The sequence below is a fragment of the Durio zibethinus genome, chromosome 5, assembly GCF_047325235.1.
Source record: "Durio zibethinus cultivar Kanyao isolate XHJ-2024 chromosome 5, ASM4732523v1, whole genome shotgun sequence".
Taxonomy (NCBI): domain Eukaryota; kingdom Viridiplantae; phylum Streptophyta; class Magnoliopsida; order Malvales; family Malvaceae; genus Durio; species Durio zibethinus.
In genome coordinates this window covers 29,541,504-29,553,411 of record NC_143166.1, presented here as the reverse complement: position 1 = coordinate 29,553,411, position 11,908 = coordinate 29,541,504, and the positions used below count along the sequence as shown (strand labels likewise).

Sequence of the window (11,908 nt, the reverse complement as noted above, 5' to 3'; positions counted from 1 at the left end):
CTACATGCTGATTTAGGAGCCAACCCATCACTAACGTGGAGGAGCATTTGGACAACAAAAGCAGTCTTGCTAAACGAGTTGAGATCGTGTGTTAGAAATGGAAGGTCCATTTGCATGTGAAGGGATAAATGGGTTCCATGTAATGCAGATTTCAAGCTGAAGTCACTAAGGAACAATTACGACGTAAATGGCTTAGTTGCTGACTTGATAAATGAGTAGAGTCGAACATGGAAATGGTATTTAATTCATGAGATGTTTACTCAAGATGAAGCAGATGCTATATGTGAAATACCTTTGAGCAAGATGGATATGCTAGACTGCCTGGTCCGGAACTTTGACAACAAATGTCTTTTCACAGTGAAGAGTGGATATAAAATGCTAAACAAACAATCTATGGAGATTGTTTCGGGTGAGGAAACAACTGAAGAAAGAGAGAGGGGACAGAATGTATGGACGAAGATCTAGGCAGCTGATGCACCATCAAAAATTAAAATACTAATGTGGAAGGTGAGTAAGGCTTTTTACCAGTTGGGGTGAATTTGGCGAAGAGGCATATTCCAGTGGCAAGCACGTAAATGAGATGCGTAAATGAAGAGGAAACCGTAATGCATGCAGTCAAGGGATGTTGTTGTGCAAAAAAGGTATGGGAAAATCGCAATGTCTAGTGGGAGAGTGAAAATGACCCGTAGGATGAGCCTCTACTTTGGTGCTCAAGGGCTATGGAGAATATCACAGCAGGACAGATGCAAATGCTCCTGGTTGGTATGTGGACAATCTGGAATGATAAGAGCAAAGAATATCATGGAGAACAAATAAGAGACTGACTGGTATCTGCTGCATTCGTGAGAAGCTATATGGAAGAACTTCACAGGGCTCGATAGTAGCATGTTAATGCCAATGCAGAACGAGAGAGCAAATGGAAACCACCGAACATACTTATCAAAAATCAATTTTGATGAAGCAGTTGACAAAGAGAAGAAATAGGAAGGTACAGGGATACTGATCCGAGATTATGAAGGCAAAATATTGGGAGCTTATTGTGATAAGTTACCTGGGGTGATAAGTCCTTTCACTGCTGAAGCTTATACGGCTGTAAAGGTGCTGGAATTTGCGAAGATATAAGGATCAGGATATCATTTTAGAAGGTGACTCACAGACAATAATTACAAGGAGGAAAAACTGGAATCAGGACCTGTCTCATATAGGAAATTTGATAGAGAAAGCGAGGATTAGAGCTGCTGAGTTTCATGAGTTTAGGGTGCAGCATATCAAACGAGAAGGAAATACAGCAGCCTACAACCTAGCAAAATATGGTCTGGGGGTTAATCAAGATAAGTTTTGGATAGCAGAATGTTCTGTTTTGGTACAATCAATCGTAGAAGAGGAAGCCATTATTATTAATGAATGAATGAAACAATTTCTTTTCAATATATATATATATATATATATATAAATTTTTTATAATTGAATGACCAAAATAAAAAAAGCATACGATTGACTTCATACAACTCTATTTTACCATTCATAAAACAAACAAAAAGCGAAGGAAAAGGTTAGAAAAAGTAAAAACATTTTATACTTCATAAAAAAGGAAAGGGGGAAAAAAGATGTGGACCCCTCCCCTAGTAAAACCCTGGCTAAAACCCATAATAAGCGCATCCTGAGTGCTGCAACTCCTCCTTCTGCCCCCAATCTCTTATTCCTCCTCATCACACTCACAGTCGCGGCTGTTTGATTTTGCTTTTAATTCCTCTACAGAAAAGAAGAGATAAATGGCGGGGCTCGTACCTCCTGGTACTACGACGATTCCAGCCGACGCATCCAAAGCGGCGCATACCAAAGCTGAGGAGAAAACCGATTACATGAATCTCCCATGCCCTATTCCTTTTGAAGAGCTCCACCGTGAAGCTCTCAGTTAGTCTTCCCTTCTCACTTTTTAATATATTGGTTTTCTTTTTATTCTTTTTATTTCTTGATTTGTAACTTTGTCTTGAGATTATGGATGCGATTTTTTTTAAAAAAAAAACCTTGGTTGGTTGTCTCTTAATCTCTATTGGCTTATGTGGAATTTTATGGTTTGGCATTTTGACTAGAGATGGCGAAGTTAGTGGAATGTAGGGGCTGCAGATTTAGCTTGTGGTGTGCTTTCAATCCCCTTTCTTAGAACCCTATTCTGCTCTGATTAGTGAAAATGATAGGTTTTTATTGATAATTTTGCATTAGTCACAAAACTAGTAACTTTAATATCTCTTTTTTTTTTTTTTAAGAAGAGGGAAGTGTTTTGATTTTTTATAAGTACAAGTTTTATAAAAGCAGTTGCTTCTTAGAATTGGGGGCAGCAGTTTCTTTGGGTTTAATGAATGGACTAGTATATTCTGATAACACACCCAACTTCCAACGTGGAATTATTTTGCTGTGTAAAGCTGGTGTGTAACAAGAGCATGACCGGTGAATATTTATGTTTGGTAATAAGGGAAAGAAAGAGGTTTACTAGGGAACTAAAAGCATGCCAGGGTTATACACTTCTAAGATTTGTTTGTAAGTAAGTTCTTGAGATATAATTAACTTTTCTTTTGGTCTCAAGTGCTTTGAAGTGTATGGTTAATTTCATGTTTAAATTCTTTCTTTGGTTGGCATCTATTTTCTTCAGCACCTGATGCATATTCAGTGTGCCCTGTTAGATGTTGAAGACTATGCACTTAATTTGTTTCTTTTGTTTCCTAATTTTGTCTTCTAATTGTGTATCTATCTCTACAAGCTTTGAATTGTAAGGTATTATGATGCATCGTTCGCAGGGTTATTATGGAGAAAGAAGAATAACCTAAAATAGCAGTTAGAGTCTGTTCTTTTTTATGAAAAATTAATGTTTATTGCTTGAACATGTCTGGCAGTGTCTCTGAAGCCAGAAACTTTTGAAGGATTGCGATTTGATTTTACCAAAGGACTAAATCAGAAATTCTCACTCAGTCACAGGTAGCTTCAGCTTCTTTGACTCTTTGAGATTTTTGCTTTTATTATTATTATTATTACTATTTTTCTTATGTCTTTTCTTTTCTATATTAAGAAATAATGGTATCTATTCATTCACAATCATCTCCCAGTGTGTTTATGGGCCCAACAGAACTTCCTTCTCAATCTGCTGAAACCATTAAAATTCCTACTGCACACTATGAATTTGGTGCCAACTTCATTGACCCGAATGTAGGTTGTTTCTCTCATTATCTCTACTCCTCCAATTCACCCTCTTGTCCTCCTAAATTATTTTATCTTAATAAATCAATTTAAAGGTGGGATTAATTTTGGTTTTCCCCAGTTGATGCTTATTGGGAGGATGCTGACTGATGGTAGACTCAATGCAAGAGTGAAATGGGATTTGACAGACAATCTTAGTGTGAAGGCTAATGCTCAGGTATATCATTTTTTTCATTTATTCTTTAATATTTTGCCTTTCCTGTTTGTCTGTAGAGTATATGTTTTTTCATGTTTAAGCTAGTTGATAACTTTGTTGTTTCCTGTTCCAGCTCACAAATGAGCCTCATATGTCACATGGCATGGTCAACTTTGATTACAAGGTCAGTCACTCTGAAACCATATTATATCTTGGCAAGTTGGCTTTGGTTTGTGTCATCATTATGAGTGTGACACCCGATATTCTGATATTTTATTTTGAGTTAATTGATCATCGAATACGAGATTGCCTTTTGTCTTTTGACATTTTTGTTTTCCTTGTACAGGGTAAAGACTACAGGTCTCAGCTTCAAATTGGTAATGGTAGTTTATTTGGAGCTAGTTATATCCAGGTAAATTGTATGAAGCCACATTATATTTGTTGAATTGAGCTGAGAGATGAAGAGCTTAGCATAATGGATGAGTTATTGGGTGAACTATACCTAGAAAATACTTGTACTATACGTAGATTCAATATAACGTGGACTTGCAAATTTCTCTGTGCTTTGCTATGTTTTATCTTCCTTTTTTTTCAATAAAAATACTAAAAGATATATACACTGATAATGATAGAAGCAACCTAGACTTTCTGTGCCAAAGGCCTTCTGCATTTGGCATTTCATTTGCTGTTTTAGAGAGGCATTGCATAGCATTCATCACAATCTTTTGCTGAATCCACTAATTCTGCAATTATAATTCTGTTTGTTGTTATTATTGTACCTAATCTAAGCCATATTTGTGCAGAGTGTGACACCACATTTATCTTTAGCTGGTGAAATATTTTGGACTGGTCAGCACCTAAAGTCAGGCATTGGTTATGCTGCCCGATATGAAACAGATAAGATGGTAATTTAGCCTGGTTTCTTCATTACTGGGTTGTCAATATTTATTTGTGCAATGGTTAGTGGGTGTTGTTTGTTACTTCTAAATATGTTTCTAGATCTTTTACAACAGTAGGGGTGTCATTTAGAGCCCTAACAAAAATGCTGATTAGGTTTGCCAAGTTGTGAGATTCAGGATCTCCTTTCTTTTTAATGACTTATGAGTTATGATATTTCCAACATAAGTGGCGGACCTAGTCATTGGAATCAAGGACATGATTTAATGCTGTCTTTCTGAAGGTAAAACCGAATGTGCATTCAAAACTAGTTAATACAACAATTAATGTTTGGCATATTCCACTTCTAGGTCAAATTTTGATGATCCCAAGTGGGCGCATGTGTTATAGACCCATGAAAAAAGATCTTAGTTAAGGGTTTAAATTCCTCTTCAAGAAGTTTCTAGATCTTCAGAAATACTGTTCGTTTGGTCCCTGGATATTTGATGGCAATGCTGCTTCCAAAGCTGAGTTTTAATCAATAAAATAGTTAATTAACTTCTCCCCCACCATTTTTTCACCTTACTCCTGTCAAGAGGAATTTGTTGTAGGCATGGAATTGAAATGTTATTGCTAGAAAAATTATTTGTTTGCTTTATGCACATATTACCAACCTAAGCACTCTGTCCAGGTTGCAGCAGGGCAAGTTGCAAGTACTGGAATGGTTGCTTTGAGCTATGTTCAGAAGGTATCTGAGAAGGTACGACTTTTTCCTCCTAATAATATTGCAATTTGTTTCTCAGTATTCTTACACTATTATTTCTATCAAGGTTTCTCTCGCATCAGATTTCATGTATAACTACATGATAGGAGATGTAACAGCAAGTGTCGGCTATGATTACATCCTTAGACAGGTAAATTTTTGGTTGCTAGATTTCCAATGTTAGTGCACATTGATGTTTCTGCATGTCTATACATGTTAGAATTTAGCATTTATACTAGTGTGTAAAGCCCGGCTTTGCATGGGTTGTTGCAATTTTTAGTATTTTATTGAATTACAAACTTATTGATGATCAATGGAAGCTCAAAAAACCCAGTGAAGATAATTCAGTTAAGCACAAAAAAGTGAGTGCCTAAGTAGACTGTAGGAAGGAACATGATGACATAAAGGAAAGGTCTCATGACATAAAGATTTCACCATAGAGCATCTAGAATTTAGCAAATTCGCTTTTGCCATCCATCATACTTCTATGTCAAAATTGCATTCACAGGAATGTTAGAGAAGGTCTAATGACACAAAAGGAATGTCTAATGCCATCCATTATACTTCTAGAACAGAATAATTCTAAGCGTGTAAATAAAAGTTGCAAGAAAGTCTCATCAGTAGCTATTGCCACATCAAGCATATCCTTTAAACGGTGTGAATCAAGCTTAGGATCTTAACAAAGCCTTGAACAGAAAAGCCTGTCGATGGAGCAAAAAATCAGAATTAATCTGGAAAGCTTAAAGGAAAGAAAAACACAGCCTCTCTTATTTATTCATATTGCCCTTGCACTTTTTATAAAGATCAATTAGACTTTCTTCTCTGAATCAAATCCCCTATAGTTTGCTTCAAATTCTTTAATATCAACCTCAGTGACCTGAAATTGATTAAACCATTGTCAAAGAAATGGAATAGAAAGCAAAATTTCTAATGACATAAAGGGAAGGGGAGTCAACAAATGTCACAACCTATTTGTACATATTCCTGAAAATCGTTTTCAAATTCTCAAAAATATCCCCAGAAAGGTCCTCATCAACAAAATAAATGGAAACAAATTAGATAATGCTCAATTAGCAAGGAAATAAATTTGACAAACAGACCAATTCATTGACTTGGTTGTATAAGAATAGGAAGTTTAAGAATGCATTTTTCACAACCAAAGCTGAGAAGAAACAGAATATTGCTATGTCCTAGGGACTTGCAGTAGCCTTAAACTACATTTACTCATAACATCATCAACACAACCAGTTTGGTCATAGACTGATACTGATACTGATACTGAATTGAAGCAGAAAACAGAAGGCATAAAAAATTAAAAGTTTATATGCAATGGAACAGAATTTTGTACTAATCAAATAATTAGATAAAAAGATAAAAAAAATTAAGTTAAACCCAAGTGTCAAAATCAATAAATAAAATTAGAAACAAACACACAGATACATAAAACATGAAGCTAATGAACTTACAAATCCATCCTCAGAAATGTCAATTAACTGGTAGTGGTTGACATGTGGAACCTGTTAAAACAGAAACATACATTAACACCAATGCAATTATATGACAGATTAAAAGTTAGACCGAAAATGATAAAGAATAATGATTTATGAAATGAGTTAGTATTTCATACATCACAGTTGTGGGAAAAAGGGACAAAATCTTCCAGCTTCTTGGCAGCGAATATGTTAATTCTAATAAAGTGACACTTAGCATGACCATGCTTCCCAGTCTTGGAGGTGGAAACTTCTACAACCTGGCACACACCATACAATCATCAATCAAGTTTAGCTAAAATTGCAAATCAGTTTACAACAAATCTGAATAGAAACCATAGGGTCCAAATCAACTGTTAACCCATCAAGCACTAATTGATCACATGCCAATAAACATCAACAGCTTGGTTATGATGTGAAGATTCATAAAAAAAAATACTAATTTCTTAATACTAAAGGCTCTGGGTTGTTTATTTTTATTACTTTTTTCAATTTGCTTTTTCTTCATCAAAAGTTGGTATAAAGCTAAAAATAAATATTAGAGTAGTAAAATCTTATTCGAATCTTAATTCTTTTTATTTTTCAATCAAAATCAAACGAAATATATAGATTTCAATAATTCAACTATTAAAATTTATTTAAAAAACCAACAGATCTGAACCATTGAAATCTCAGCTAGAAATTATAAACAAATCAAGATACTAAATAAAAAAAAAATGATGAATGTGTCATGAATGAATGATAAACACCTCACTTCCAGCACTATTTCAGCCTGAATCAAATCCCCCTACATCCTACTGTACTGCATATAAATCAAGTTTATACCAAAGCAAGTAAGTAGCCATCAAATTTCAAGCCAAATTAAGCTCCAAGATTGATGCTTTTTCATCCCAATTAAGCTCCAAAATTACTAATCATAGGACCAAAAGCTTCCAACATTGTTTAAACTCAAATAAGAAAAGCATAATTTTGAAGCGACAACCCAATAACTGTAATAAACTTAAAAGGATGAGAAGTTAACAAACAAAAGAAAGAGAGAGAGGAGAGCTGACCTTGGGTATCTCGACACAGGCGTCGTTTTTCACAGCCTCAAATCAAAGAAAAAAAGAAGGATTGGAAGATTTGATTTGAAAATTGAAAGAGGAGCAGAACCCTGGGTAAAATACAGGGTTTATGGGGTTGATATATAGCAATATCAAATAAACCTACATCCCATAAACCTACAAATATATATATGGGGCTACTATCAGCCCAGCAATCCTCTGCTTTGACCTTATCACCTGGCCAGTTGGGGCTGGGGGTAATGGCGGAGATGGAAGACGTGACCACCACATGCTTAACCCTGAGCTCTTTGGTAGCTGCCAGTACATTGAGCGCTCCTTTAATTGCAGGATCCAAAAGCTCCTTCTGTTAAATAAATATCTGAGTAATATATAGTCTGCTATTAAAGCTGAAGATAATACTAATTGCATTAAGAAAACTCTACACCACCAAGTCATGCAACTTTCAAACACACTTAATCAATCCCTAATTGCTTATCTTTTAATTCAATGTCTTAACTTTTTAAGTTCTATCCAATGCCTATGAAATCAAAAAAAGGCAAAAAAGATAAAAATTTTAATCTAAGTCAACCAATCAATCAACATCAAAGTTAACCACATCCGAGCATTAAGCAGAGTTCAGTTATTCCTAGTCTTGGAGCAAAAAAAAAAAATGTTAACTTTGTAGTTAATTTCCCTTCCTTTTCCCATCATTTCCTTGGTTAAAAAAAAAAAAAAAAAAAAACCCATTTGAACAAACTAAAAACCCATAAAAAAATAGTTAAATTTTCAAATTTTCAAAAACCCAAATCACACTAATTTCAAATCTAAATGACAAAAATGTAGATGGATCCAAGTTCAATAGCTCAAAAAATTCTTAAATCAATTAACTCAACCCCAAATTTTAACCAAAGAGTTTAAATTTTTTGTAAAATTAAAGTGTATAAGCAAACATTTCTACAAAAAATTATAGTTAAAAAGTAAAACAAAAAAGAAACTGAACTCACAAAGATTTGAGCAGCAATTGAAGTGAAGCAAGACCCATATTGCCACGTGTCCTTTATAGCTTGAGCAAATCAAGGTTTTGAGCTAATTTTTCAATTTCAGTGCAGTTATAAAAGGAAACAACAAATCATTTTTTTTGGGGGGGGGGGGGGGGGTGTGTGGGGGAGAGGGGGGACTACACTGAACATAGTGAAGGGAAACAAATTGGGGTTTTCAATTGGCAATACAGCAAGATTAAAATTGGCAGCGAGGTATTGGGGAATCCGATGATCGTTGATCAGAAAAATGGGGTGGGCGAAAGTTAATAATAAAAGTGATAATTTTCAGAAAAAGTAAACGATGAGAAACCAAAAAAACTAAAATTTATGAAAAAAGAAAAAACACTGACTCCCACAAAGTAAAAAAAAATTTTAACAAAACAAAACCCACGTCTTCATAGCCAAACACAAAGAAACACAAGAAAAAAGGCAGACAGAACAAAAAATGAGAAATGGCAGCTGGGCAAAGGTAGCAAAAGAAGCTTCTTTAGAATCAAACCCAAAAAACCGAAGAAAAGAAACAAAAAAACCGTGAAAAACCAAACTCAAAAAACCGGACACATGGTAGCTTTAGACTCTTTTGGGATTAACTTTTATATATAGTAGTATAGATTGTTTTGTGTGTCACAAAATTACCTTCTGTATATCAACCGAAAAGAACTTATAAAGCTGTCTCTTTTTCCTTGATACTTAAAGAAGGGGGAGGGATTTTAAACAGGATAAACCTCTTACATGCAGTTATTATATCTAGGCAACAGGGGAAAACATGGCCAACCACAATGGTGTAATTCATAAGTCGTCCAAAGAAGCAAGGCTAATTTTCAGGAAGTCTTTTGTTATGAAGTTTATTGACACCACATCAGTTTAGATTTGGCTATAGGGTTGTTCCAACAAAATTGTTGTAATGTAATAGAATGGATCTAACTGGACCATCATTTTGGTCAATCAATTTTTTATGTTTTCAGTGTCGCTTGAGGGGGAAGATTGATTCAAATGGATGCACAGCTGCTTATCTGGAAGAGCGGTTAAATATGGGCCTAAATTTTATTCTCTCAGCAGAGGTAAGATGACTTTTCTCAGAAGGAGATTTGCAGTTATACACTTGAAAAGAAGTTTCTTTGTTTTGTTATTGCTTGTGAATGTGATACCATTAGTCCTTTATGTTTAACATTTTATTTCTCTCTTGATTGATAATCCCTCGGAGTCACGTCTCTTAATATTTTTCTCTGGATTTATGTTTTGCAGATAGATCATAAGAAGAAAGACTACAAATTTGGATTTGGATTGACTGTAGGGTGATTAGATCACCGCATGAAAACAGTTTGAAGAAGGTTCTTGGGTCACCATTTAGCATATTGTTGAAGATTAAAGAATTGAATTTGTACTTGAAAAGGATGTTTATTGGCTGTTCAGCAGGAGCTGTTGGAGCAATTTTAACGGTTGTTGGTGTCAATTTGGCAGGTTTAAGTTCAACACTTTTCTTTTTCACTTTTAGAGCTGTAGCCTTTGTTAAATTAATGCCATTTGAGATGTTTATCACTTTATTCGTAGTTGATTGGCTTCACCAAACAGCTCCATGGACCATGCTTGCCTTGCCTGGTTCAGACTTGAGAGGATGGTCTCTTTTACGATTAGAAATTTCTTTTTATTTTTATTTTTAAATTTTGGAATATGAAATTCCCTTGTCAAGAAATAAATTAAGCAAGCTATAATATTGAAGATATTTTGTGTATTTGTATTATATTTGTCTTTTATTTAAGATAATTAGAGATAGCAATAGATAGTAAATAAATGGATATCTATTATTATCCGATCTATTTATATCGGATTTGGATAGTTATAAATAGATAATTAATGGATTCGAATAAGATATTTACCATCCGTGACAGATGCAAAGTGGATAGGATATGAATAGTATCTTTTGAATATTTAATATTCAAATTCGATTAAATTTTAAAGAATAGTAATGGATATTTGAATTCGTATTCAAATTCGTTATCTTTTTACATATGTAAAATATATAAAATTTTATATTTGTAGAAGATTTTGAATTTTAAAAAATAATTTTTATTTATTATTAATTAAAAATGAATTTGAATTTTAAATTAAATTTTTGTTTATTTTATGTTTTGACAAAAAATTTAAATAAATGAATATTTTAATGAATTTAGATATTTAAAAGGATAGTGTTTATTTAAAGGGATTTGAATTTGTTAGTGATGTTAAACTTGAACGAATATGTAAATAGATTCATGTATTATAAATATTAAATAAATTTGGATATAAATATCTCTAAAATAGTAGATATTTGCTCCATTGTAATTCCTAAACATAATTATAAAATATGAAAATGATTGTATTATAATTCGTAGTGATATATCAAATATGAAATTTTTTATTTTTTACTAAATTTATAAATCATATTTTTTTGATATTTTTATATCATTTTTATCCTGTTATCATATAATTGTCAGGTAATTTTTTTAAGAAAAAAAATCTCAATTTTACAAAGAGTGGTGCTATTTACACCCTAAGCTCTTCTCTTCATACCTTATTACTATTAATACCCAATTTTTCACTCAACACAACCCAAATCTAAAACATAAATTTTCTAAAAAACCCAAACACCCATCTCATCACACCCCATTTTCTTCAACTGAAAACCCCAAACCCACCCTTGAAGGATTAAGCCCTAAATTAAGCTTTAATCATTTATTTGACATTAGGTAGCTTAGAATCAAAGATAAATTATTTGTTTTTTTTTTATCTTTTTCATTTGATTTTGTGTTTAGTTTCAAAATATTTATGATTTTAAGTTTTAGGGTGCATTTCTAGCATTCCAAAAATGAAGTTCTGAAAATTGTTAAAGATTTTCAAAAATAGATATCCAAAAACTTGTTCAATATACCAAAAATTCATTTTTGAAGTCCCTTAAAAGTTTTCAGACATCCATTTCAAAAAACCTTTTATAGAGCATTTGGTTTAAGGGAATCCACAAATTTTTTCCTAGAATTTTGATGGTGGGTATTTGATTCTCATGTTTGATTCAAGGTAATCCGATTATGAGAGAAAGTAACAGATTCTCAACATCACCCAAAGTCTCAGAATCAGAAACTCACCTCTTCTTGTGGTATTCTAGGATTTTGGGAGAAAAAGTTGCATTATTTTCAAATTTGACCTGAATAAAAAATTATGAAACAATTGCTACTTTTTTGAAAAGATTGTCTCAAAGTGACTACAACTTAGTTGTATATTTTTTTGGTAAAAACTTTTTTTATTGCAATCAATGGCTTCTGGCATTAAGAAAC

At 33.3% G+C, this 11,908-nt stretch overlaps 1 protein-coding gene and 1 long non-coding RNA gene across 3 annotated transcripts; one reads left to right on the top strand and one right to left on the bottom strand.

Annotated features, from left to right (window-relative positions):
* Positions 1 to 1,645: 1,645 nt before the first annotated feature.
* Positions 1,646 to 10,341, top strand: LOC111282816 (mitochondrial import receptor subunit TOM40-1-like). 2 transcript variants are annotated; one of them, XR_002689286.2, is made up of 12 exons: positions 1,646 to 1,914; positions 2,892 to 2,973; positions 3,102 to 3,201; positions 3,314 to 3,409; positions 3,522 to 3,572; positions 3,735 to 3,800; positions 4,192 to 4,293; positions 4,956 to 5,024; positions 5,095 to 5,178; positions 9,566 to 9,661; positions 9,846 to 10,061; positions 10,152 to 10,341. XR_002689286.2 is itself a non-coding variant. In XM_022871073.2 (11 exons), the coding sequence occupies exons 1-11, from the start codon at positions 1,773 to 1,775 to the stop codon at positions 9,897 to 9,899; spliced, it is 942 nt and encodes a 313-aa protein (XP_022726808.1). In that variant the 5' UTR covers positions 1,646 to 1,772; the 3' UTR covers positions 9,900 to 10,341. The 2 variants fall into 2 exon arrangements, 1 of the variants encoding a protein (XP_022726808.1); XM_022871073.2 differs by having other exon boundaries at positions 9,846 to 10,341.
* On the bottom strand, positions 5,467 to 7,663 carry LOC149518892 (uncharacterized). Its single transcript, XR_016342251.1, has 3 exons — positions 6,655 to 7,663; positions 6,494 to 6,544; positions 5,467 to 5,904 (listed from the first exon to the last, which is right to left on the bottom strand). It is a non-coding gene; the product is annotated as an uncharacterized LOC149518892 (long non-coding RNA).
* Positions 10,342 to 11,908: the final 1,567 nt, after the last annotated feature.

Excerpts from the sequence above, each read along its gene's own strand:
- LOC111282816 (XM_022871073.2), top strand. The coding sequence starts at position 1,773 with ATGGCGGGGCTCGTACCTCCTGGTACTACGACGATTCCAGCCGACGCA. Across the intron at positions 3,202-3,313 it reads CCAACTTCATTGACCCGAAT|TTGATGCTTATTGGGAGGAT; the intron begins GTAGGTTGTTTC and ends GGTTTTCCCCAG. Across the intron at positions 4,294-4,955 it reads GATATGAAACAGATAAGATG|GTTGCAGCAGGGCAAGTTGC; the intron begins GTAATTTAGCCT and ends CACTCTGTCCAG.